At 50.7% G+C, this 24,547-nt stretch overlaps 1 protein-coding gene and 1 long non-coding RNA gene across 2 annotated transcripts in view; one reads left to right on the plus strand and one right to left on the minus strand.

Annotated features, from left to right (window-relative positions):
- Positions 1-4,525: 4,525 nt before the first annotated feature.
- On the minus strand, positions 4,526-17,406 carry LOC137215752 (cytochrome P450 2S1-like). Its single transcript, XM_067721399.1, has 9 exons — positions 17,036-17,406; positions 15,648-15,813; positions 13,638-13,787; positions 12,976-13,136; positions 12,658-12,837; positions 9,879-10,020; positions 8,153-8,340; positions 5,197-5,338; positions 4,526-5,103 (listed from the first exon to the last, which is right to left on the minus strand). Exons 1-9 carry the CDS (start codon positions 17,207-17,209, stop codon positions 4,922-4,924), a joined length of 1,485 nt encoding a protein of 494 aa, XP_067577500.1. The 5' UTR covers positions 17,210-17,406; the 3' UTR covers positions 4,526-4,921.
- Positions 16,532-24,547, plus strand: part of LOC137215755 (uncharacterized) — a 38,514-nt gene continuing 30,498 nt past the window's right edge. The window contains exon 1 of the long non-coding RNA XR_010939397.1: positions 16,532-17,217. This is a non-coding gene — a long non-coding RNA (uncharacterized lncRNA). The remainder of the gene's footprint in view (positions 17,218-24,547) is intronic.

The following is a 24,547-nucleotide window of genomic DNA, read 5'->3' on the forward strand; positions in this document are numbered from 1 at the left end:
ATGACTTCAAGGTCCATCCATGTTTGTCACAAATGGCAGGGTTTCCTTTTTTTTATGGCTGAATAATATTCTGTTATATATCTATATCACATTTTCTTTTTTTTTAATTTTTTTTTTTTTTTAAATTTTGGCTGCGTTGGGTCTTCGTTGCTGCACGTGGGCTTTCCCTAGTTGCGGCGAGCGGGGGCTACTCTTTGTTGTGGTGCACGGGCTTCTCCTTGCAGTGGCTTCTCTTGTTGGGCGGAGCATGGGCACGTGGGCTTCAGTAGCTGAGGCTCGTGGGCTCTAGAGCGCAGGCTCAGTACTTGTGGCACACAGGCTTAGCTGCTCCATGGCATGTGGGATCCTCCCGGACCAGGGCTTGAACCCATGTCACCTGCGTTGGCAGGCAGATTCCTAATCACTGTACCACCAGGGAAGCCTGTCACACTTTCTTTATCCACTCATCTGCTGACACTTAGATTGCTTCTGTATCTTGGCTATCGTGAATAATGCTGCCATGGACACAGGGGTGCAGATATCTCTTTTGGGACACTGATTTTGTTTCCTTTGGATATATACCAAGGAGAGGGACTGTTGGATCCTATGACAATTCTATTTTTAATTTTTTGAGGAACCTCCATATTGTTTTCCATAGTGGCTGCACCAATTTACATTCCCACCAACGGTGCACAAGGGTTCCCCACTGGGAGGCAGAGCAGGGGAGAGACCTGATTTGATTTGGGTTTTTTTTGTTTTTTTTTTTTGCGGTACGCGGGCCTCTCACTGTTGTGGCCTCTCCCGTTGTGGAGCACAGGCTCCGTACGTGCAGGCTCAGCGGCCATGGCTCACGGGCCCAGCCGCTCCGCGACACGTGGGATCTTCCTGGACCGTGGCACGAACCCGTGTCCCCTGCATCGGCAGGCGGACTCTCAACCACTGCGCCACCAGGGAAGCCCTGATTTGGTTTTAAAGGCCAGTAAGTGAAAAGTTGATGGGAAACTTTCTAACAGAGGGATCAGGACCTGGACACACTATATGGGAACATTTATTATTGAGATATGATGAGCCTGGAAGGGGCCTAGCCCACCCAGTGAGGAGCTCTTGGGCCAGAATGAGCCCAAATCTGATCTAACTTCCAGTTTACAGAGAATTCCTGGCAATGGAAAGACATCTTGAGTAGCACCCCAAAGATGCCATCAGCCAAATCTGGGATGTGAAAAATGACACAGGGCAAACGACCTGTGTGACTAGTTTCTTGAAGAAATTAGTGGCATTACCAAAGGGGAAAGGCAGGGAGGGATAAATTAGCAGTTTGGACTTAAAATATACACCCTACTATATATAAAATAGATAACCAGCAAGGATCTACTGTATAGCACAGGGAACTACTCAATATCTTGTAATAACCTATAATGGAAGAGAATATAAAAAAAAGAATTATATATATTTATGTATATGTATAATTGAATCCCTGTGCTGTACATCTGAAACTAACACAACATTGTAAATCAACTATATTTCAACAAAAATTAAAAAAATAAGTGGCATAAAAAAGGTTGGGAATGGTTACAGCTTTAGAAGACCTAAGCATCCAAATGAGGCACTGAATGATGAGCCTTTGGATATAGATTTGAACAAACACGCCTATGAAGTACATTTCTGCAACCATCAGGGAAACGTGAACACTAACACAGCAAAATTGCTAACTGTGATAGGTGTGAAAATGGTATCTCGGTTGTGACTCTTCTTGTTTTTTTCCTTGCGGTACGCGGGCCTCTCACTGCTGTGGCCTCTCTCGTTGCGGAGCAGAGGCTCCGGACGCGCAGGCTCAGCAGCCATGGCTCACGGGCCCAGCCGCTCTGCGGCATGTGGGATCTTCCCGGACCGGGGCACGAACCCGCGTCCCCTGCATCGGCAGGCGGACTCTCAACCACGGCGCTACCAGGGAAACCCAGTTGTGACTCTTAAAAAGTGGATTTTAGGGAATTCCCTGGTGGTCCAGTGGTTAGGACTATGCTTTCACTGCTCTGGGCCTGGGTTCAGTCAGGGAACTAAGATCCTGCAAGCCATGTGGCCAAAAAAAAAAAAAAACAACAAAAGAGTGGATTTTAAAGGGGAGTTATTTTCTTAATAAGTTAGGAGTCTTTGTTGGGCGTAATGAAAGTTTTGGGTGTAGATAGTGTGAAGGTTATACATTGTGAATATATTTAATGCCACTGAATCGTACACTTACAAGTGGTGAAAATGATAAATATTATGTTATATATATTTTACACCCCCCCAAAAAAAACAAACTGAACCCCACACTGATTGTAAAGACTTTTACTTTGGGGTCCAATAATTATTGTTTAAGACATTTTGAGTTTTTGTTTTTCTTTTGCCTGCTCCTGGAATCATCCTAATTCATGTCAACTTTCATATTGATGCAGTGCAAGGTCCATCCTTCCTCAAATAAATGAATTTGCTGGTATTTCTGATCCCAAGATTCCCTGAATGTGAATTTTGAGTGCAAAGGAAAGCAAGTCATTGCCTTAATTTAAAAGGAGGAAACATCAAACCTCATTCATTCCTTTTCATATCACACTGACATAAAAAGTAGTAATAATAAATCCAAGAACTTAGCACGTATTTTGTTCCTATTAAGTTCCAGAATTTTTCACGTCTCTTCTTTTAAGTTTGGCAAGTCTTTTAGATGCTAAATCTTCAGTGAAGGTGTCATCAACTAGAAAGTGGCAAAGTTAAGATCTGATCCCCATCACATCTTTCTATTTTCCATCATATCACTGTTTTGTGCTACCTCTGTAGAATTTAAGCCAAAAAATAAAGTGATAACATCATGGAAAATTAAAAAAAAAAAAAAGGAAACTTTAGCTAACGATCTATGCATTGCTGAAGCATTCAGAGGTCGATGTCTGCAATTTATTTTTTGGTTTGTTTTCGGCCGTGCGGCGTGGCACGCGGGATCTTAGTTCCCTGATCAGAGATCGAACCTGCGCCTCCACAGTGGAAATGTGGAGTCCTAACCACTGGACCGCCAGGGAATTCCCTGCAATTTATTCTGAAATGCCTAAAAAAATGAGCTGGCTGGGCAGGTGGAAAGAAGTGTGCTAATGCAGCATGGCAACCAAAGTGGGAGAGCCTAGGCGGTAGCCCATGGGTATTTCCGTATAATCCCCTTAACTTTGCTGCATGTTTGAAAATTGTCATAATAAAATGTTGGGGGGGAAAATGTCCTTTACTATGAGAAATGTGTATTCAATTATTTTCTGAGATTTGCTTTAAAATCACTGTAAGAGAGTGATAGATGAAATAAAATTAGCCGAAAGTTGATGATTATCGAATGAGGCCCGGTCATGGGCCCACGGGTTCATTGTACTATTCTCTCTACTGGTGTGTGTTTGAAAACTTCCTTATTAGATAATTGACAAAGAAAAAGATACTTCTGGCTCTCTAGTGAAGAGAAGGGAGGAGGGAACGGGTGGCAGGAGAGGCCAGAGTGAGGGTAGGGTTTGTGTTTCGGCGTGTGCTTTCAGTTTGGGAGGGCGCCCAGGGTGGGAAGCGGTCACCTTCGGGTTTTCCCTAACTGAGGCCCCCAACTCTCCTACCCGCAAGCCTCCCACCCCCTGCCCTAGGCCTGCAGTTCTGCCCACCCCCCAACATCAGCTTCACCGGAAGTGAGGCCCAGGACAGCTCCCCCCGCCCCGCACGCCCCCCCCCCCCGCCCCGCCACCTCCACATCTGCTACTGATGTCAACAGCCAGGGTAGGCGGGGGCCATGTTTTTCGGTTCCCGCCTAGCCTCCAGGGAGGGGTGGACCCCCTCCATCCCCACTCCTTACTCACAATGATGGACACTGTCACACACATACTAGGCCCTGCCCTGGGCCAGAGACAAACTTTTATTGCAAAACGGGGACCTTCGAGTCACAAGGACGTCAGACCTGGCCTCTTCCCTGCAACGGGGAGTTGGAATCTGGCTCCATCCACTGGGTCTAACTGGAGGCGGGTGGGGGGAGCAGGGGAGGTTTTCAACATGGTTATATAAGCTGGAGTGTGTGTGTGTGTGTGCGTGTGCGTGTGCGTGTGTGTGTGTGTGTGGTGTGTTCCCCTGATCTGAGTTTCCACGTATGTCCAAGTTTACTTTGTCCCCAGGCTTGTGCACAATTGCACACTGGGGTGTGTCTGTATTTGGGAGCATTTGGGGGATCAGGCTGCCTGGAAAGGGGTGCCCTTGAGGGCTGAAGGTGCGGAGGAGGCCAGGGCTGGGCCTCCGCAGGAGTCGTATATCTTAGCGGGAAGATACCCCGGAGGCGGGCGGGTGTCCCACATGGGCTGGCTGTGTGGTTCAGTGGTTGGGGGCATGTGGATGACGACAGTCTTATGCCTGGAGAGCGGTACGGTCACCTGAGGGCTGAGGACAGAGATGGTCTTTGTGTGGTGACATGAGGTGGCATGGGGCATGTTCTCTGCTCTAGGCTCCCAGAGATGGTGGCCCTGGTAAGTCTGATGAGTTAAGAGGGCACGTGGGCTGCACACACTGTGGCTGTTTCCGTGGCTTGTGAAGGCGGCAGCTGAATCCCCACGCGTGGGTTGTGGGTCCGGGGGAGCTGTGCTGTGTATGAGTTGGTGGGTTATCCGGGCATGTGGTTGTGATTCCAGATGGACTAAATTTGTCAGTAGAAAGCTGCGTGGCCGAGTTGCCTTGTGGCCCTCATGGGTGTGTCTGGGTGTGTGGTTGCGTGGTCTGATGACCCTGTGGATGTGTAGGCTGAATATATGTGTGACCGACTCTAGAAAACAGCTACAGGTGTGCGAAGGTGGCTGCCTGTGGTGTAGGCGTGTGGCTCAGGAGACACAGCCATGTCCATGGCAACCGCCAAGGCTACTACCTCCCAAGTTTCCCTTCTTCATCCGGTCCACACGGTGGGGTGGGGTGGAGGTCAGCGGGGCCGGAATTGCAGCTGGAAGGCTTGGGGGATGTTGAAAAGGCCACTGACGGCTGGCTGGAGGCTCAGGGCACCCGGTGGGCACGGGTTCCCCAGCGAGAAGGCCTGCAGGATGGCGGTGAACAGGAGGAAGAGCTCGGTCCGAGCCAGGCCCTCCCCGAGGCAGACACGCTTACCTGGAGGGGAGACAGATGGCGCTGTGCCAACCATCCTCACACCCAGGCCTGTGGGAGGACCAGTGGGTAGACAGGGGCGGACCCAGCAGATACCTAAGGAGAAGGGCAGGAAGGCCTCGTGCTTTTTGAACTTTCCGTCTGCATCCAGGAATCGTCCTGGGTTGAACTCCTCGGGCTGTTTGAAGACCTCAGGGTCATGCAGGATGGAACCAAGGAGGGGGAAGACCTCCGTGCCCTGAGGGGAGATCATAACAAAACTACAAACATCCCTCACCCCGCAGGCCTTCAGTCCTCGAGGGCAGAGCACGAGAGTCTGGTGTGTTGGGGAAACGGGTTCACGAAACATAGCGGCATCAATGTTTATCGAGGGCTTGTTACGTGTCAGGCACTTTATTAAGCCTACATACGTATCGCCTCATATGTAATAGGTACATGTATTATACTCACACACACACACTCACAAACGTCCACACAAACTCACTAAATCTTTTTAACAAGTCTAGGGAACAGTTAGTAATATGATCCCATTTTAAAGATGGGGGAGGGACTTCCCTGGTGGTCCAGTGGCCTAAGACTCCGCGCTCCCAATGCAGGGGACTCAGGGTTCGATCCCTGGCCGGGGAACTAGATCCCACATGCATGCCACAACTAAGAGTTCGCATGCCACAACTAAGGAGCCCTCTTGCCGCAACTAAGACCCGGCACAACCAAATAAATAAATAAATTAAATATTTAAAAAACCAAACCAACGAAAGATAATGTCTTAGAGGCTGCTTATAAGGCGGGGAAAATAACTGTCCACGGGTTAAACAGGGTGCTAGGAACAGTCAGGTCTGTAACTCGGTAGTACAAATGGATTAAAGGATAGGGCTAACACGGATGCAACAGTGTGGAATATTAAAAAAAAAAAAAAAAAAAAAAAGATGGAGGACTTCCCTGGTGGTCCAGTGGTTAAGACTCCGTGCTCCCACTATAAGGGACACGGGTTCGATCCCTGGTCAGGGAACTAAGATCCTGCAAGTCGCGTGGTACAGCCAAAACAAACAAAAAGTGGGAAAACAGAGGCCCAGAGAACGTAAGCAACTTGCCCAAAGCAACATTTGGACGTGGCAGAGCTTGTTATTTTTATGTTTGTTTTTAAACTTTGGGGCTATGTTGTGATTCAGCTGTGGCTGTCCTAAGGCACTTGGCTAAGAGTCCAGCTTTCTGCCACTATGATCTTCTGGAGGTGAAGGGTGGATGGATGGGGGCTGCCCGTGAAGGCTTCCCCCGCACAGGTTTGGGGAGAGGGGCAGCCCCTTCCGCTGAGATCAGAGTCCCCATGTTCCCAGGGCTGTGGTGGAGGGTGAAGGAAGGTAGGGAGTACGAGGAGAGGGCGAGGGGTCTCCTTTGTTAGGGATTCTGGCTAACGGGGCTTCGAGTTGGGAAGGTGAGTGAGGCTTCAGGAAAAGGTCAGGCTAATGTTGTTAAAATAAGAGAAAGGCAGATAGCAGTGTTTAACCACTGCTAAAGCATAGGCTCTGGGTTCAAATCCTGCCCCTACCGCTTGTAGGCTGGGAGAGCTTGCCAAGTCTTCTAACCTTTCAAGGCCTCAGTTTCCTCATTTGTAAAATGGGTGTGATAATGACGATAATGATGTGATAATGATGTAGTGCTGCTCTGAAGATTAAATAAGGTAATACATGTAAAGCATTTAGAATAATACCTGGCACAGAGCAGATCCTCGATCACAGATGCCTGTTATTGCTATGATCGTTATCAGTAGTTGCTGTAGTTGCAAGAGTCATTGCTTTAGCAATAGTCGCTGCTGTGGTGTACATAGGAGCCCCACCCCCGGCACAAAGAGTTCATTCGGTGTTTTACAAGCATCATTTCACAGATTCCTTACAATCCCAAGATGATACTATTATTACTCCCAATTTAGAAGAGGAGGGACTTCTCCGGTGGCACAGTGGTTAAGAATCCACCTGTTTGGGGCTTCCCTGGTGGCGCAGTGGTTGAGAGTCCGCCTGCCGATGCAGGCGACACGGGATCGTGCCCCGGTCCGGGAAGATCCCACATGCCGCGGAGCAACTAAGCCCGTGCACCACAACTACTGAGTCTGCGCTCTAGAGCCCGTGAGCCACAACTACTGAGCCTGCGTGCCACAACTACTGAAGCCCGTGCGCCTAGAGCCCGGGCTCCACAACAAGAGAAGCCACCGCAATGAGAAGCCCGCGCACCGCAACAAAGTGTAGCCCGCGCTCGCCGCAACTAGAGAAAGCCTGTGTGCAACGGAGACCCAACGCAGCCAAAAATATATAAATTAATTAATTAATTTAAAAGAAAAAAAAAAAGAAGAGGAGTAGATGGAGGTTCAGAGGGTGAAGTGATTTGCCCAAGGTCTCAGCTAGAAAACAGCAGGACTGTATTCTAACTGCTATGAACTGGATTCTACAATGAAGCTCAAGGAGGGAGCAGGTTGCCCGGAAGGCACCTTCGGTTTCCAGGGAGAGGTCGCCCCCTGGTGGTGCTGGTTCTGAGTTGCTCTGGAATGAAGGGGCAGGAACTGAGAGAGAGAGAGAGAGAGAGAGAGAGAGAGAGAGAGAGAAAGAGTGTGTGTGAGTGTGTGTGTGTGTGTGTGTGTGTGTGTGTGTGTGTGTGTGTTGGGAAGGAGGGAGAGCCTGATCGTGTTTGCAGCCGGGTGGAGGGTGAGGGCCTCCGTCGGCCCTCAGTTCTCATATTGCTTCCCTGCCTGTCACGTTATCTGATTGTCCCCACCACGATTGGAAGGAGGTAGAATTAGGATCCATCGGACACATGGGGGAAACCGAGGCTCAGAGACAGAGTCAAAAGGCAAGAAAAATGTACACAGAAAGAAACAAAGAGAGATGCAGAGACGGGCACAGAAAAAGAAAGGAAGATGTCAGCCAGAGAGGAGAGAGAAAGAGGAAGAAGATGCAGAGACAAACTGACCAAGATTCAGAAAAAGAGACAAAGATAGCAACGGACTCAGCCCTCAGGCCCGAGACAGAGACAGCTGCTGGGCCTGGCTGACCCGCACACCCACCTGGGGCAGGGTGTACCCCCGGAAGCGGGTGGTCTTGACGAGGGCTCGGGGCACTCCCATGGGTACAAGCGCCAGCAGCCGCTGCGCCTCATGCAGAACCGCGTCCGTGTAGGGGAGGCGGGCTCGGTCCCCCAGGCTTGGCACCTGGCCGGGCCCCAGCTCCCGCATCAGCTCCGCCTGCACTCGCTCTGCACCCAAGAAGAGGAGAGTTGGAGGTCAAAGGTGGGGCGGGGCCCTACGATTCTCCCCTCCGACGCCCCATCTTCTTTATTTTTTAAGGTTTATTTATTTATTTATTTGGCCGTGCCACACGGATCTTAGTTCCCCAAGCAGGGATTGAACCCGGGCCCTCGGCAGTGAAAGTGCGGAGTCCCAGCCACTGGACCGCCAGGGAGTTCCCAGACGCTCCATCTTCCTGAGCAGCTGTGGTTAGGGGTGAGGCTGGCGGGCAGGGAGGAAGAGTCCTCCAGCCCTCTGCAGACCGGGTCCCACACATCCCGTGTGGTGGGCATCACATCTCTCCTCTTTTTTTTTTTTAATGGTACGCGGGCCTCTCACTATTGCGGCCTCTCCTGTTGCGGAGCACAGGCTCCGGATGCGCAGGCCCAGCGGCCATGGCTCATGGGGCCAGCCGCTCCACGGCATGTGGGATCTTCCCGGACCGGGGCACGAACCCGTGTCCCCTGCATCGGCAGGCGGACTCTCAACCACTGCGCCACCAGGGAAGCCCACATCTCTCCTCTTTCAATTCCCATAGCAATCCTGTGAGGTGGGGGAACATAATCTAGCCCCATGTCCCAGATAAGGACAGAGGCCTAGTGAGCTGAAATAGCAGCTGACTCCTTGATTCCACAAAGGCACCCAGGTCCCATCTTCCAGGTCAGCCCACCCCACTGGCTCGACAGCACTGGACGCAGCTGCGTGACCCTGAAATGCTGGAGTTCCTTGGGGCACATTCCCAGCCCTGCCTCACCCACTTACCCTCCCTCACTAACACAGCTTCAGGTCTTGCCTGTGCCCTGATAACCCCAATTTGTTTCTTATCTCCAGTCCTGATGCAGGTGTCTCGTGGCCTTCTGGATGTCCCCCCCAGTGGTTCCAGGTCCCTCACACTCAAATTGTCCCCAAATGGCTTCAGCATCTCCCCTGAAATAGCTCCTTATCCCTTCTGTCCCCATCTCAGGATGGCCTCATGGTCCCCCGGTCCCCTGGCCAGAGCCCCGGGCCTGTCCCTGGATGCCTCCCTCCCTTGTCATTCTCCACCACCTGCCTACTTGGACCCCTCTCTCCTCCCCACAGCTTGGCCCAGCCCTGTTTGTTCTCTCCGGCCTAGGTCCCTACCTTGTCCTCTGCCCTGGGCTCCTGGCATCCTCTTTCAGACCCTACAACTTACCTCTTCATGACAGACCAAAGGATTTTTCTAAAATGCTCATTTGTCCCTGCCCTCCCCTGCTCAACGACCTTCCATGGCTCCCCACGGCTCAGGATTAGGTGCACAATGTACCACCAAGGCGGCAAGGCCGGAGACGCCTCCTGCCTCATTTCTCATTTTACTAGACCTCTCACTGCAGCCGGCAGTCCGCACGCTTCTTGCTTTTCAGACGCACTGGATGCCCGCTCATTCTCGCCTCCAGGCTCTGGCTCAGGCTGTCCACTCCCCTAAACATCCTTCCTCTCGAGCCCTCCCTCCTGTTCCCAGGGCCTGGCTGGTAGAGAAGCTTCCTACCTTGGACCTGAGGATATTTCAGCAGGAGCAGGAGAGTGTAGCGAATCGTGTTGCTGACTGTCACCGTCCCGGCGAACAACAGATAAATGACCGTCATCAGCAAGTTCTTGTCCGTGAATTCTGTGTTAGGGTCTTGCTTCTCCTGGGGGAAACCAGGCAGAGGGGCTCAGAGAACACAGGCTGCTGGGAGTAGAGACCCAGCACAGCCAGGTTTGGGGTGCAGCACAGCAAGTTATAACTTTGTCAGGGAGTTTAAATAAATGTGTGAGAAAGTTGGGAAGTGGGCTTTTGATATTAGTTCTCTCGGGGTGAAATGTTTTAAAAATAAAAGAGAGGGGCTTCCCTGGTGGCGCAGTGGTTGAGAGTCCGCCTGCCGATGCAGGGGACACGGGTTCGTGCCCCGGTCTGGGAAGATCCCACATGCCGTGGAGCGGCTGGGCCCGTGAGCCATGGCCGCTGAGCCTGCGCGTCCAGAGCCTGTGCTCCGCAGCGGGAGAGGCCACAACAGTGAGAGGCCCGCGTACCGCAAAACAAAAACAAAAACAAAACAAAACAAAAAATAAAAATGAAAGAGAGTGGCCATTATAAAACGAACAAACAAACAGAAAATGACAAGTGTTGGTGGAGACACGGAGAAACCGGAACCCCTGTCACCAAGGGGGTATATAAAAGGGTGCAGCTGTTACGGCAAATGGTACAGCGATTCCTCAAAAAAGTAAAATAGATTTACCATGTGATCCAGCAGTTCCACTTCTGGGGATTTATCCAGAAGCGTAGAAAGCAGGATCTTGAAGAACATTTGTACACCTATGTTCATAGCAGCATTATTCATAATAGCCAAAATGTGAAAGCAACCCCAGGTGTCCACTGATAGATGAATGCGCTATATCCACACAGTGGAAAATGATTCAGCCTTAAAAAGGAAGGAAATCTTGTCACATTCTTCAGTGTGAATGAAACTTGACCACATTATGCTAAGTGAGATAAGCCACAAAAGGACAAATACTGTGTGATCCCACTTATATGAGGTCCCTAGAGTAGGCAAATTCATGGATTAAGGAAGTAGGAGGGTGGGGGCTGAGGGCTGGGGGAGGGAAGGATGGGGATCTGTTGTTTAATGGGTATAGAATTTCAGTTTTGCAAGTTGAAAGTGTTCTGGACATGGATGGTGGTCATGTGAATATCTAACACCACTGAACTGGACACTTGAAAATGGCTAAGTTGGTAAATTTTGTGTTATGTGTATTTTACTATAATTAAATTAAAAAAAAATTTTTTTTTGGCCATGCCACACGGCTTGTGGGATCCTAATTTCCTGACCAGGGATCGAACCCGGGCCTCCTGCAGTGGAAGTACAGAGTCCTAACCACTGGACCGCCAGGGAATTCCCATTCCCTTTCATTTCTTTTTTTTTTTTTTTTTTTTTTTAACCGGTATATGCCCCTCTCACCGTTGTGGCCTCTCCCGTTGCGGAGCACAGGCTCCGGACATGCAGGCTCAGCGGCCATGGCTCATGGGCCCAGCCCCTCCACGGCATGTGGGATCTTCCCGGACCAGGGCACGAACCCGTGTCCCCTGCATCGGCAGGCGGACTCTCAACCACTGCGCCACCAGGGAAGCCCCCCTTTCATTTCTTAAATTAAAAAGATTTAATTATATTTGAGATTAACAGATACACACTACTATATATAAAATAGATAAACAAGGACCTACTGTATAGCACAGGGAACTATATTTAATGTCTTACAATAACCTATAATTGAAAAGAATCTGAAAAAGAATATATATATGATTCAGTTTCGTATAAATATATATAAATAAATATATATATATATGTAAAACCGAATCACTCTGCTGTATATTTGAAACATTATAAATCAACTATACTTCAGTAAAAAAATAAAAATTAAAAAAATTCAGGGGACTTCCCTGGTGGCACAGTGGTTAAGAATCCGCCTGCCAATGCAGGGGACACAGGTTCGAGCCCTGGTCCGGGAAGATCCCACGTGCCATGGAGCAACTAAGCCCATGCGCCACAACTACTGAGCCTGCTCTCTAGAGCCCGCGAGCCACAACTACTGAGCCCGTGTGCCACAACTAATGAAGCCCACATGCAGCAACGAAGACCCAACGCAGCCAAAAATAAATAAATAAAAATAAATAAGTGTATAAAAAAAAATTCGGGAATTCTCTGGCTATCCAGTGGTAGGTCTCTGTGCTCTCACTGCTGAGGGCCCAGGTTCAATCTCTGGTTGGGAACTGAGATCCCACAAGCCACATGGCAGCCCCCCCCCAAAAAAAGGGCCACAGAGTTAAGAAAAAAAATCTCTCTCTCCGTGAACATTTATTCAAAGGATGTGGCCCTGAATATCTCCCATAATTGCGAAGTATGTACAATTCAAAACGAGTTATTTCCACAGGGATCATCTTAATTCTAATTTTCTCATATGATAATTGTTCTCACATAACTAATAAAGGGGACTTTATTAGTCTAATTAGACATTGCAAGGTTTCATAAGTAAACAATTGCAATTCATAGGAACTTCCCTGTGTGGGTTGGGGGAAGTCATGGTGGGGATTGCCGGTGGCAGGTCACTGGGCATCAGGCCTGGGCGGGGGTGCTGAGGTTGGAGGGAGGAGAAAAAGGAGAGATGCAAGTGACTCAGACACACATTCACAGAGCGACGTGCAGAGAGAAAGAAGGAGGGTGACAGAGTGTCCCAGCTATACCCGGGTGTAGGGGCTGGCCAGGAGGCCCCCAACCCTAAGCTTCCCCCACCTTTGCCACCTTCAGCAAGAAGGCATCCACAACGTCGCGTGCGGGGCCTGAGGCGTCCAGGGTCCTCTGGTGCCGCTGTATCTGCTGGGTGGCGAAGGCAGCCACAGTGCACACTTGGCCGAGGAGCTGTGTGTAGGGGCCCGGGAGGTGCTGCAGGAGCCGTGAGAACATCTCGTAGGTCTGCGGGGGGACGGGCAGCCGTTTTCACGGGGGCCTGGCCTTGCACCAAGGCAGAGGGGTGGGTGGACAGGGCGCTCTGGGGTTACCTGAAAGAGGTGGGCAGGAGCCTTTGGAGAGAGAGGGATCCCACCCCTTTACCTGGGCCCACGGGGAGCTGACCCCCACGACGATGCCACTAGCTGCCTGGACCAACGCCTGGAACTCCTCGTCGTCATAGGGGAAGCGGAGGCGGAAGACGAGGGAGCAGATGATGTTGGAGGTGGCCTGGGCCAGCAGCAGTGAGGGGTCAAAAGGCCATCCTGGGAAGGAGGGGACAGGGAGGGGGGTCGTGATGGAGACGGGCAGAGGGGCGCTGACGTAGGGCGAAGCCTGTCCACGAAGATGGAGTGGGGGCCAGACCCGAAAGGAAAGAGACAGGCAGAAAGAGTGAGACAGAGACAGACAGGGAAAGAGAGAGTTAGACACGGAGCGAGACAGAGAAAGACAGAGGCAGACTTACAGGAGAGAAAAACAGAAAAATAGGGACTTCCCTGGTGGTCCAGTGGTTAAGACTCCGCACTTCCAATGCAGGGGGCGCGGGTTTGATCCCTGGTGGGGGAACTAAGATCCCACATGCTGCACAGTCAAAAAAAAAAAGGAAGAGAGGCAGAAAGAGTGACGTGACAGTACGAGGGACACAGAGACCTTCAGGGAGACAGCAGGATAGAGGCAGAAGGTGGAGGAGGAGAGAGGTGGAATGATTGGAGTCCCCAGCCCAGTCCGCGAGGGAAGGCCCTACCACACTCGGGCACCCTGCTGACCTTTGGTCCTCCGGAGCGCCTCCACCAGACACCGGGCCTCCGCCTGGATCAGCTCCTCACCTTCTCGTTTCCCCATGCCCAAGTCCCGCAGGGCCAGCGTGGTGAACTTCCTCAGCTGCCTCCACCGCTCCCCATTAGAGAAGAAAACCCCTGCACAGAAGGCTAGACTCAAGGAGGGACCAGCCCTCCCCCGTTCCCCAGGATTCCTCCCTTCCTCCCAGTGAGGTGCCCTGTCCTGAGTCCACACGAGCCTAGCGCAAGAAGGAGGGTCCACGAGGTGCTCAAGAATTGCCTAACCTTGCATCAGAGGGTGACCTCCTCCTGAGGAGTTGGTACCTGGGATTATCCAGGCTCCTTGTGTTCTGTGATTCACCAGCGTGAGTGAAGATTTCTTCCTTCCCGCTGGCTATCCATCTTTTTATTCCTCTATTCACCCACCCATCCATTTACCATTCCTCCCTCTTTCCTCTTTCTCCCTCCCTCCCACCCTTCTATCCATCCATCCATCCATCGATAACAACATTTATGGAGTATTATTGGGTCCCATGCCGCATGCCAACTGGAGGTTGAAAAGGGAGGGAGGAGGATGGAATTGCACTCTTTTCCTCCTTATCCAAGAGGCCTGGACAGTCCCTTCCCTGGTCTGAGCTGTTTCCACTTGTAGAATGCCAGTCTATAACGGCCTTCTGGGCGCCTCCTCCTGGATGTCCCCTGCCCACCCATCCCTCCACTGTGTCCCAAACTGGCCTCAGCATCTCTCTTTCTCATCAACATCCCATCCCCTGGCTAGAGCCCTGCATTCCTCTCCCAATCACCTCCCCTCCCCCACTCAACAGCCCCAGCCCTGGTCCAGCCCAGTCCCCTTGCTGGGCTCCCACACAGCAACCAGAGGACCTTTCTAACTCTGACTCTACCCTTTCCCAGAAAAACCCAAAGTCCAAACTCTGGCTTGACGCGGGCCCTGCGCGATCAGGCTCTGAAGACGTCTCCAGCTTTGCTGCTAATTCAATGGCACTGGGCTTTTCTCACTTCCTCCAAAGTGCCAGGATGCCCCCTCTAGGCCTTTGCCCCGGCTGTTCCCTCTTCCTGGATCACGCACCTCTTCATCCTCACTGAACTGACTGCACTCAGCCTTCAGGTCTCAGTTCAAATGTCACCTCCGCCAGGAAGCCTTCTCTGATTCCTCCCATTCTCCTCTCCAAATCCCTCTGCCCCCCTGGCCAGTAAAGGTCCCCTGTGTCCTGCTCTTAAGGCTGTACCTCTCACTTTAGAAATCTAGTCTCTCCCTCCATTGTCTTATTGCAAAGCCCACATGTCCCACAGTAAGACACGTCACCACATCTGTCACCTCTGTGTCCCCAGTACCAAGCCAGGTGTAATGAAAATTTGTCAGTTGATGAGTGAATGCTTCTTCCCTCACCTCCATGCTTTTGTACGTGCTGGTCTCTCTGCCTGGAACACCCTTCCCACTCATCCTATGAGTCTCAGCTCAGACACCCCGTCTTTTAGGAAGACGTCCTGGACAACCTCCACCCGACAGGCTGGGCCAGGCGCCTCCTCCAATTCCTCTCTGGACTGTCACTGTCTAGTGACAGGTCTGTTTCTTCCTGGCCCATGCGCTCTGGGAGCAGGACTGAGGCTGTTTATTCAAGGCTGTGTTCCCTGGAGCGCCCAGCACCGGCTTCCAGCTTTCAGTCTTAACAGAGAATAGTTTGTACATTTTGAGTGTTTGCCCACTGATTCCCAGTGCCTCACATGCTCTCCCTCTTCCTCCCAGCCCTGGGGCTTCGCCTGGAACATTAATAACACTACTACAACCAGGTAACTAATGAGTGCTTACTTCGTGCTATCCTCAGTACGATCCTATGCAATAGGCACTGTCATCATCCCATTTTAGATGAGAAAACAGAGGCCCAGAGACACTGAACTGCATGGAAGGTCACGTACGAGTAAGTGGTGGCAGGCTCTGAGTGAAGGACCCAGCAGCCTCCAGCTCCCCTTTTGACTCACCATGGCCATCAAAGGTTCCGTCCAGTGTTGCCACCAAACCCCGTCCGCTGAACGCCTCGGCCTGACCTCTCAGGGCCTCCTGCACAGCCTCACGCCCAACCAGGACCACCACGCGCCGCCAGGGTCCCAGGTACACAGTGAACACCGGTCCATACTTCTTACTCAGCTGGGAGCAGGGACCGAGAAGGGGTGAGTGACGTGAGGAAGTCTACTGCCTTTTAAAGTCTCGTGTCCATCCTGGCCCCTGTCGCTGGATGAGACACCTAAGAGAAGCCCTTCCTGCCTCGCCCCAAACTGAAGCAGTCCCTTTGGAAGATTCAGTTCTTGTTTTGCACCAAGCTCCCAGCATGTCACCCCCCTCCCCCACAAGAGTCCTCCTTCCTCAAACTCCCTCACCCAACACACTCTCTGGTCCCCATTCCCTTACCCCCTGCAGAGCCCTAACTTCTGACACTGGGACAACCCAGAACCCACCCCTGCTCCCACAGCACAGGCCTATAGCAGCAAAAATGGGCAGCTGCAGCTGTGGACTCCCATAATCCCTCATCTCCCCATCCCCGAAAAAAAAAACCCAACTACCCCTTTCAACCACTGCTAAATCCTCAAATGCTGGAGCAGCTTCCACGGAGCACTCGTGCCATGCTCGCTACCCCCTCCTTGCCATGTCTGGAAGACACCGGAATGGGGAACCTCTGGCCTCTTTTCACTACCCCCCCGCCCCCACCCCACCCCACCCCACCCCGCCAAAAGTTTGGAGACTGCCTCAGCCTCCTGTCTCTCCTTCCTTTCTCTGTGCCACGAACTTCCAGCTCCCTCCCTCCCAGCTGAGCTCCGCTTATCCCCCCCTCCCCCAGCCCCCCAGCCCCATCGGTCTCCGCAGACAAATTCCTGGAATCCTCCAGCCTCTGCCTCCAACTCCCCCGGGGACACCCTCTCTTTTTTATTCTCTGCCCCCTCCTCAGGATACTCACGTGTATCTCCCCTCTACCTCTCCCTCTGGGTCAAGCCACCACCATCACACCATCAGTTTCTCCTCCGCTTGACGACTCGTCTCTCTCACCTTTGGTTCCCTGCCCCCCTCCCCCCTCCCAACCTTCCCAGGATTCTGCCAGTCTCTCTAACCCGGGACCCCTGGCCCCTGCTTTCCAGTTCTCACGCCGTCTCCAGGATTCGGGGGGCAGGATTCTGCTCCTCCTAGCCCGGGTGCCCCACCCCCTCTCCCTGCGACTCCCCCAACTCTCTCAGCTCTGCCCTGGGACCCTTCATCCGCAGCCCCTAGGATACCTAAGGGCCTCGCTGCGTGGTTCGTCTTCCTGGGGTCCCCTCCCTCTCCTGGCCCTGGTACCCTCCCACCCCCTCCTAGCCAGGGCGTCGGCGCGCCCCCTCACCCGTAAGAGCCCCAAGTACAGCGCCCCAGGCCGGAGCTGCAGGAGGTTCCCCAGCAGCGGCAGCGGCGTGGGCCCAGGGGGCAGGTGGCCTCGCATCCGGGTCCCGGGCAGCGCCAGCGCCAGCAGCAGCAGCGCCAGCAGCAGCAGCAGCGCCCAGGTGCCCGCCGCCTCCATCTCGGCAGGTAGGCTGCTTCTCGGGCTCCCAGACGCTCCACGCGGCTGGGCCAGTTGGGGGCGGGTGCCGGGCGGCTCCTTCCCCGAAGAAATCTGGCGGAGGGAGGCGGGGCAGCTAGCCTTTCCCCCTGCCTCCGGGCAGGATTGTCTCCCCGCCGCCGGATTTCTTTCTCCCAGACCACCGCCGCCGCCTGGTGTCCAGGACACACTCGAACGCTAGTCTCCCTGGTCACCCAGGTTCGAGGGGGCGGAGACAGCTCTTTGCGCCACAGGTAGGGCGTGGGCAGGCGGGGAGATCCTAGGAACCAGAGACTTTGGCCGCCACCAGGAGGCCACACCCCGTGCCTGGCGGTGACCCCGCACCGCCCTCCCCGACTCCTACCTCCCTCCTCACTGTTATTCGGTGTGCATTCGCGTGTGTGTGCGTGCGTGTGTGGGGACTTTAAGCCAATTTCCTCCAACACCTTACATCTTCACCACGAACTAGGAGGGACGTGACCTTGAACCATACCATAAAATAGCGAACCCACAAGGACTTACTGTACAGCCCAGGGAACTATACTTGATAGCTTGTAATAACCTGTAATGGAAAAGAATCTGAAAAGGAATATATATCTGGGACTTCCCTGCTGGTGCAGTGGTTAAGAATCCGCCTGCCAATGCAGGGGACACAGTTGGAGCCCTGGTGTGGGAAGATCCCACATGCCACGCAGCAACAAAGCCCGTGGGCCACCCGGCGCTCTGGGGCCCACGAGCCGCAACTACTGAACCCGCGTGCCACAACTGCTGAAGCCCGCCCGCCTATAGCCCGTGCTCCGCAACAAGAGAAGCCACCGCAATGAGAAGCCCGCGCACCACAACGAAGAGTAGCTCCCGCTCGCCACAACTAAGGAAAGCCCCGGCACAGCAATGAAGACCCAGCGCAGCCAAAAATAAATTAATTTAAAAAAAGAATATATATATGTATGTATAGCTGACTCACTGTGCTGTACCTGAAACTAACACGACATTGTAAATCAACGATACTTCAATAACAATTAATTAATTAATTAACAAACAGAAAACCAATAAAGGATCTGAGGTTCAGAGAGTCTTAGGCCACACAGCTAACAAAGCGGCACAGTTGGGGTTTGAATTCAGACCGGTCTGAATGATTGACTAAATCATTCATTCACTTAGCAGTATAGTATAGTGGTTAGAAACATGATGTCTGAAGCCAGACCACTTGAGTTCACAGCCTAGCTTCTCTGTTAATTCTTCTTTAAGAATGGGGATCTGTTTCAGAATTAAATAGTTATGTGTGGGAATTCCTTGGCTGTCCAGTTGTTAGGACTCCGGGCTCTAACTGCCGAGGACCCGGGTTCAATCCCTGGTCCGGGAATTAAAATCCCACAAGCCGTGCGGCCAAAAAAAAGATAGGTACGTGTGTACATAACTTAAAACAGGGCCAGGTGCATATATAACAAGCATTAAATAAATGCAAAGCTAATATTCTTCCAATTAATTGTTATTGAGGTCTAGTTGTAATAGAGAGAAGGACCTTGCCCTCTCAGAGCACTTGTCCCCATGCAAATGAACTTGTAAGTTAAGATAATTTCAGGAAGTGCAAAGGCCTGCCAGGGGAATGGGCTTGTTGAGGCAGAAGATGATTACAATGTCAGATCCATGCTGTAGCCCCAGCATCTAGAGCAGTGCCTGGCACACAGTAGATGCTCAATAAATATCTGTTGCATCAAAGATTGAATGCAGGCGATGATGCTATCGAGGTCAGCAGGGACGTTGTGGAAAAGATTTGGCATTTTATCTCTAGTGCAAGGGGAAGCAGTTGAAGGGTTTCTAGCAGGAAGTTACGTGGTTTGCTTTGCATTTTCATTTAACATTTTATTAGGAAACCTTTAAAACATACCAGACACCTATATATTCACCATCTAGCTTCCACCAATAACATTTGAACTATCCTTGCTTTGTTATGTATCTATTAATCTTGTCTCAATTCATCTTTTTTTTTTTTTTTTTTGATACGTTTCAAAGACAGTTGCAGGGCTCTCCTGGTGGGGCAGTGGTTAAGAATTTGCCTGCCAATGCAGGGGACACGGGTTCGAGCACTGATCCAGGAAGAGCCCACGTGCTGCAGAGTGGCTGGGCCCGTGCGCCACAACTACTGAGCCTGCCAGTATAGAGCCCGTGCTCTGCAACAAGGGAAGCCACCGCAATGAGAAGCCCGCGCACTGCAACAAAGAGTAGCCCCTGCTCACCGCAACTAGAGAGAGCCCATGCGCAGCAATGAAGACCCAGCGCAGCCAAGAAAAACCTAAAAATAAACAGACAGTTGCAGACACCAGTACCCTTCACTCCTAAACACATCAGCATGCATATCATTTGCTAGAGTTAACATTGGTGTACAGGTCATTCCTTGCCACCTCCCGGGTAAATTTACACACGATGAAATGCACAAATTTCGACACATAGGTACATCCTCCGTGTGACCCAAACTCCTATAAGGATACAGAGAGTTACCATCATCCCAGAAACCTCCCTCCTGACCTCTCCCGTCAATTCCCCCACTCCCACCACTGTACTGATCAATGCCGCCCCGCCCCCCACCAAAGATTCGTTTTCTCTTTGCTTTTTTTTTTTTTCAGCCGCGCAGCTTGTGGGATCTTCGTTCCCCTGAGCAGGCATCAAACCTGGGCCCTTGGCAGTGAAGAGTGCCGAGTCATAACCACTAGACCTCCAGGGAACTCCCCTCTCTTTACATTTAAAAAGATCCTTCTGGCTGCCTTCTGAAGAAGGAACTGTGGGGAATGGGGAGCAGGGGAAGAAAAAGCTGGGAGCCTAGTGCAAGCAAGGTCCAGGCAAGTGATGACGATGGCTAGGAGCAGAGTGGGTAGCAGTGGGGAGAGAAAGAAATGGATACATCTGGGATTTATTTGGAGGTAGAGCCAGTAGGATTTGCTGACAAATTGAGTTTGAAGGCAAAGGAAGGAACCCGGGTTTTTTTCTGTCGAATACAAGTAATTCTGGTATGAGGTAAGGAGAGACTGTATTACAAAAGACTATTGCAGGGGCTTCCCTGGTGGCGCAGTGGTTAAGAATCTGCCTGCCAGTGAAGGGGTCATGGTTCGATCCCTGGTCCGGGAAGATCCCACATGCCGTGGAACAACTAAGCCCGTGGGCCACAACTACTGAGCCTGTGCTCTAGAGCCCGCGAGCCACAATTGCTGAAGCCCGCAGGCCTAGAGCCCATGCTGTGAAACAAGAGAAGCCACTGCAATGAGAAGCCCGCGCACCACAACGAAGAGTAGCCCCTGCTCACTCGCCACAACTAGAGAAAACCTGTGCGCAGCAAAGAAGACCCAACACAGCCAAAAATAAAATAAATAAATAAATGTATGAGAAAAACAAAACAAAAGACTATTGCAGTAGAGGGACAGAGACTATTGCAAAGACAATACCCAGAAGGATGTATTTTCTAGTGAAACAAATGTTTTCCCTAATCCTAGATTGCTTTTGTCCTCGGCAAGTGGAAAGGAGATGGGGACCAACAGAGGTGAAAAACTGGTGAAGCAGTTTTTCAGGAAGTTTTACAGGAGGGAGCGGAATCAGGAATTCTCTTTTGGCCCCAAGAAGTTTGAGATGCCTGTTAGCTATCCCAGGAGAAGAGCTGAGAGCACAGACAGGTTAGAGGTTGGACTTGGGACCTCCCAAGACCCTCCAAAACAATGCAAAGGAGAAACTAAGAACTGGCACCCACTTCACGGCAACAAACTGTAGGTCAGCCTCCCCCCATCTCTCTCCGGTTTCAGGAGACGCCCCTGGGATGTCAGAGGCTAGAATCAAGGCCCGAGGAGACTGCAGAGAACATTCTGGCCATGTTTTGAGAGAAAGGGTTTTGGCTTAGAATAGAAATTTCAAGATTGCAAAGGTCTAAGAGTCTACTGTTTTAAGATGAACTTGATTGCAAAATCCTACAGATAAGAAAATGTAGAAGTTCCCAAGATTCTAAAGATTCCAAGACGAGACTACCCAATACCATGGTAATAAAATTCAAGTCCCTCATGGAGGCCTACAGGGCCCTTTTTGGGGATCTGTCCACTGGCTGCTGAGTTTGACATCATCTTGACCCACTCACTCTATTCTCTGCTCATGCTAGCCCTCTTTCAGTGTTTTGAACACCAAGCTGGCCTCAGGGCCTTTTCACCAGCTCTCTGCCTGAAATGCTTGGCCTGGAGATTGAGATGGGCTCATTTTCTGTGCTCAGCTTAAAGGCTGGTCCCCTCCAGAAGAGACTTTTCCAGATGAAACAAGCTGAATTAGCTCCCTCCCCAATCCCAGACCCTGCTTTAATTTATTAAATAAAGTATTTAATAAATATTAAATGAATTAATATTTTCTAAGCACTTACAATAATAGTGCCTGACATATAGTCAGCTTTGAATGTGTTTGTTAAATACATAGAGAATTTTCTTCATAGCCTCTTATCACTACCTTGAACGCATCTTATATATTGATTTACATTTTCATTCTGCCTTCCCCTACCAAAATATTCTCTCCACGATGGCAGGGACTTCTGTCTGGTTTACTGATGTGTCCCCAGAGCCTGGCATACAGTAGGTACTCAATAAATATTTTGTTGAATGAGTGATTTGAATACAGTTTGCTAGTCTCTCAAATTCATCTAAAGAGCAATAAAGGTTCCCAAATTCTGAGTCTAAAGGGCAAAGATGCAGAGATTCCTATCATAGATTTTGCAGTAACTGAGTTATCTGTGGTGGATCCTGGCCTCTCCTCCCCTGGACTGGGAGATGCCCATACCTCTTGTTCTGTGGCTGACAGCTGACCCCTCACCTGCTACTTCCCATCAGACCCCCTCTGATCTGGACTGGGTGAGGACCTGGGTGACTTTTAATTTATTTATTTTATTAATAATTTGGCCATGCTGTGTGGCTTGTGGGATCTTAGTTCCTAGACCAGGGATCAAACCTGGGTCCTGGCAGTGAAAGTGCAGAGTCCTAACCACTGGACTGCCAGGGAATTCTGGGTGACTTTAAATTTAGCCTCTTATGATGGATTTTTTTTTTTAAGATTAAAAAATTTATTTATTTATTTGGCTGCATTGGGTCTTCGTTGCTGTGCGTGGGCTTTCTCTAGTTGTGGCGAGTGGGGGCTACTCTTCGTTGTGGTGCGCGGGCTTCTCCTTGTGGTGGCTTCTCTTGTTGCGGAGCATGGGCTCTAGGCACGTGGGCTTCAGTAGTCGCAGCATGCAGGCTCAGTAGTTGTGGCACATGGGCTTTGGAATGCAGGCTCAATGGTTGTGGCCGACGGGCTTAGTTGCTCCGCAGCATGTGGGATCTTCCCGGACCAGGGCTTGAACCCACGTGCCCTGCATTGGCAGGCGGATTCTTATCCACCTGTTTTCCCCGGGCGCTACCAGGGAAGTCCTATGATGAATTTTTTAAGACCGCTCTGGGGGCTGCCAACCCCAGGGTTCCAGCAGGCTGAGTGGTGGGTGTGTTCTGGAAATTGCTGGGCGTTTATTTTGCTTGAGATCCTCCTAACCTTACAGTTCTAGAACCTGACTTGCTATCTGGGGAGGAGCCATGGCCATCTGCTCTCTGGCCTATGCCTTCCTGCTAATGTTCTTTTCCCAGCTCTGCTTATCTTAGTTTCTTTGCCTTCCCTCCTGCAAATCTACCCCACCCAGCACCCAGAACTGGGCAAAGGGGAAGTTTCAGTTGAGTCTTGTTTCCTTCCTGCTACCCTGGGCTTAGAGCTTCCCCAGATTCCAAGAGCATCCTTGGCTGTGAGTAATATGAGGGACTTGACTATGTCACAGACCACAGGCAGCAATGTTGTTTGGTCTTCTACTGCTGTCCCCCATCCCATCCCTTATCCCATCTCTCATCCATCCCCTCATCCACACCCTCATATAACCTCTCACTCACCACTTCATCCCATGCTCTTGAAACCAAATCGCCCTAAAACCACATTCCCCTGCTGAGTCTATGATTAACTTCTCTATCCAAAACTGTATTCCCTTTCTTGTCCCAGCCCTGTTCCCCTCAGCAGGAGGGAGCAGGATCCTGTGGGGCCTTCTTGGGTACAAAAACCCCTTTGTGTCCCCATTTTCTTGTTTTTAGAAAAAGGCTTTTGTCTCCTGGGCCTTCTCTGAGTTCCAAAGAACAGACTTATACAGTTACTAATTAGGGAAGTGAGGGAATGCAGAAGCAAAGGAGGAGAAGTTGAGCAAGAAAAGTAATGATGGCTTAAACAATGGTTCATTGGTTTCACTGATAAAACAGAGCCCTAATTCCTCTTCAACTGGTATACACAGCAATCTGATACAATCTTTGAGCTGTTCTGCAGAAACTAAGATCCTCCACCCCACCCAGGTGGAGGATGGTGACTACATGGACCACAAGCAAGTAGATCCCAGACTGGTTGGAACCACAAGGTTGACGATTAAGATTCCTGAAACATCATCCTGTTACCTCCCCATCAACCAATCAGAAGAAAGTCCACAAACTGCAACCTCACCCAAATGTTACCTTTAAAAAGCCTTCCCTGAACGTCATTGGGAAGTTTGGGTCTTTTGAGCATGAGCTGCCCATTCTCCCTGCTTGGCACCCTACAATAAATGCTGTACTTTCCTTCACCACAACCTGGTATCAGTAGACTGGCTTTGCTACATGGTGGGCGAGTGAACCCAAGTTGGGCTCAGTAACGCTCTCACTCCATCCTCTCTTTTCCTGATACCTTCTGTGTATCATACTGTAGTGGGGGAGGGGAGTTAAAAAAAAAAGTAAGGCACTGCCCCCATAAATTCACATCAGGAAGGCAGCCATAGGCTGAGAAAAATAAAATTGCAGGTCTTTCCTGTGAAGATTCTTGCTCCCTCCCCTCCATTTACAACTGTATCTGATTATTATCTGGTTCCACCTACCCTCCCTTTCTGTTTTAGAAATAATTATTTCAAATACAGAGACAGGACAGGTTTTGAGGAATTGTCATAATTAGTTGTGTCTGCACACTTACCTTTATTATATCTTAGCATTTATTACCATTTATTTATTTAGAGAAAGAAAATATTCCGGACTGAGTTGGGGTCTCCTGTGTCCCCTCCCAGATGTCATATTCCTCCCCCCGCCCCGCCCCACTCCCTCCCTTCCCCAGGGAAGCCACTCTCTTACTGTTAATATTCTGACATATCTTTTTATTCTTTTACTACATATGTGTGCATCCAACACAATTTTTGGGAAAGTATTCTTTTGCAGGTTTAAGAACTTGATACACAAGGTGGCACATAGCATACATATATCTTTTTGCAACTGGCCTTTT

Source organism: Pseudorca crassidens, chromosome 20 (assembly GCF_039906515.1).
Source record: "Pseudorca crassidens isolate mPseCra1 chromosome 20, mPseCra1.hap1, whole genome shotgun sequence".
Classification (NCBI taxonomy): Eukaryota; Metazoa; Chordata; class Mammalia; order Artiodactyla; family Delphinidae; genus Pseudorca; species Pseudorca crassidens.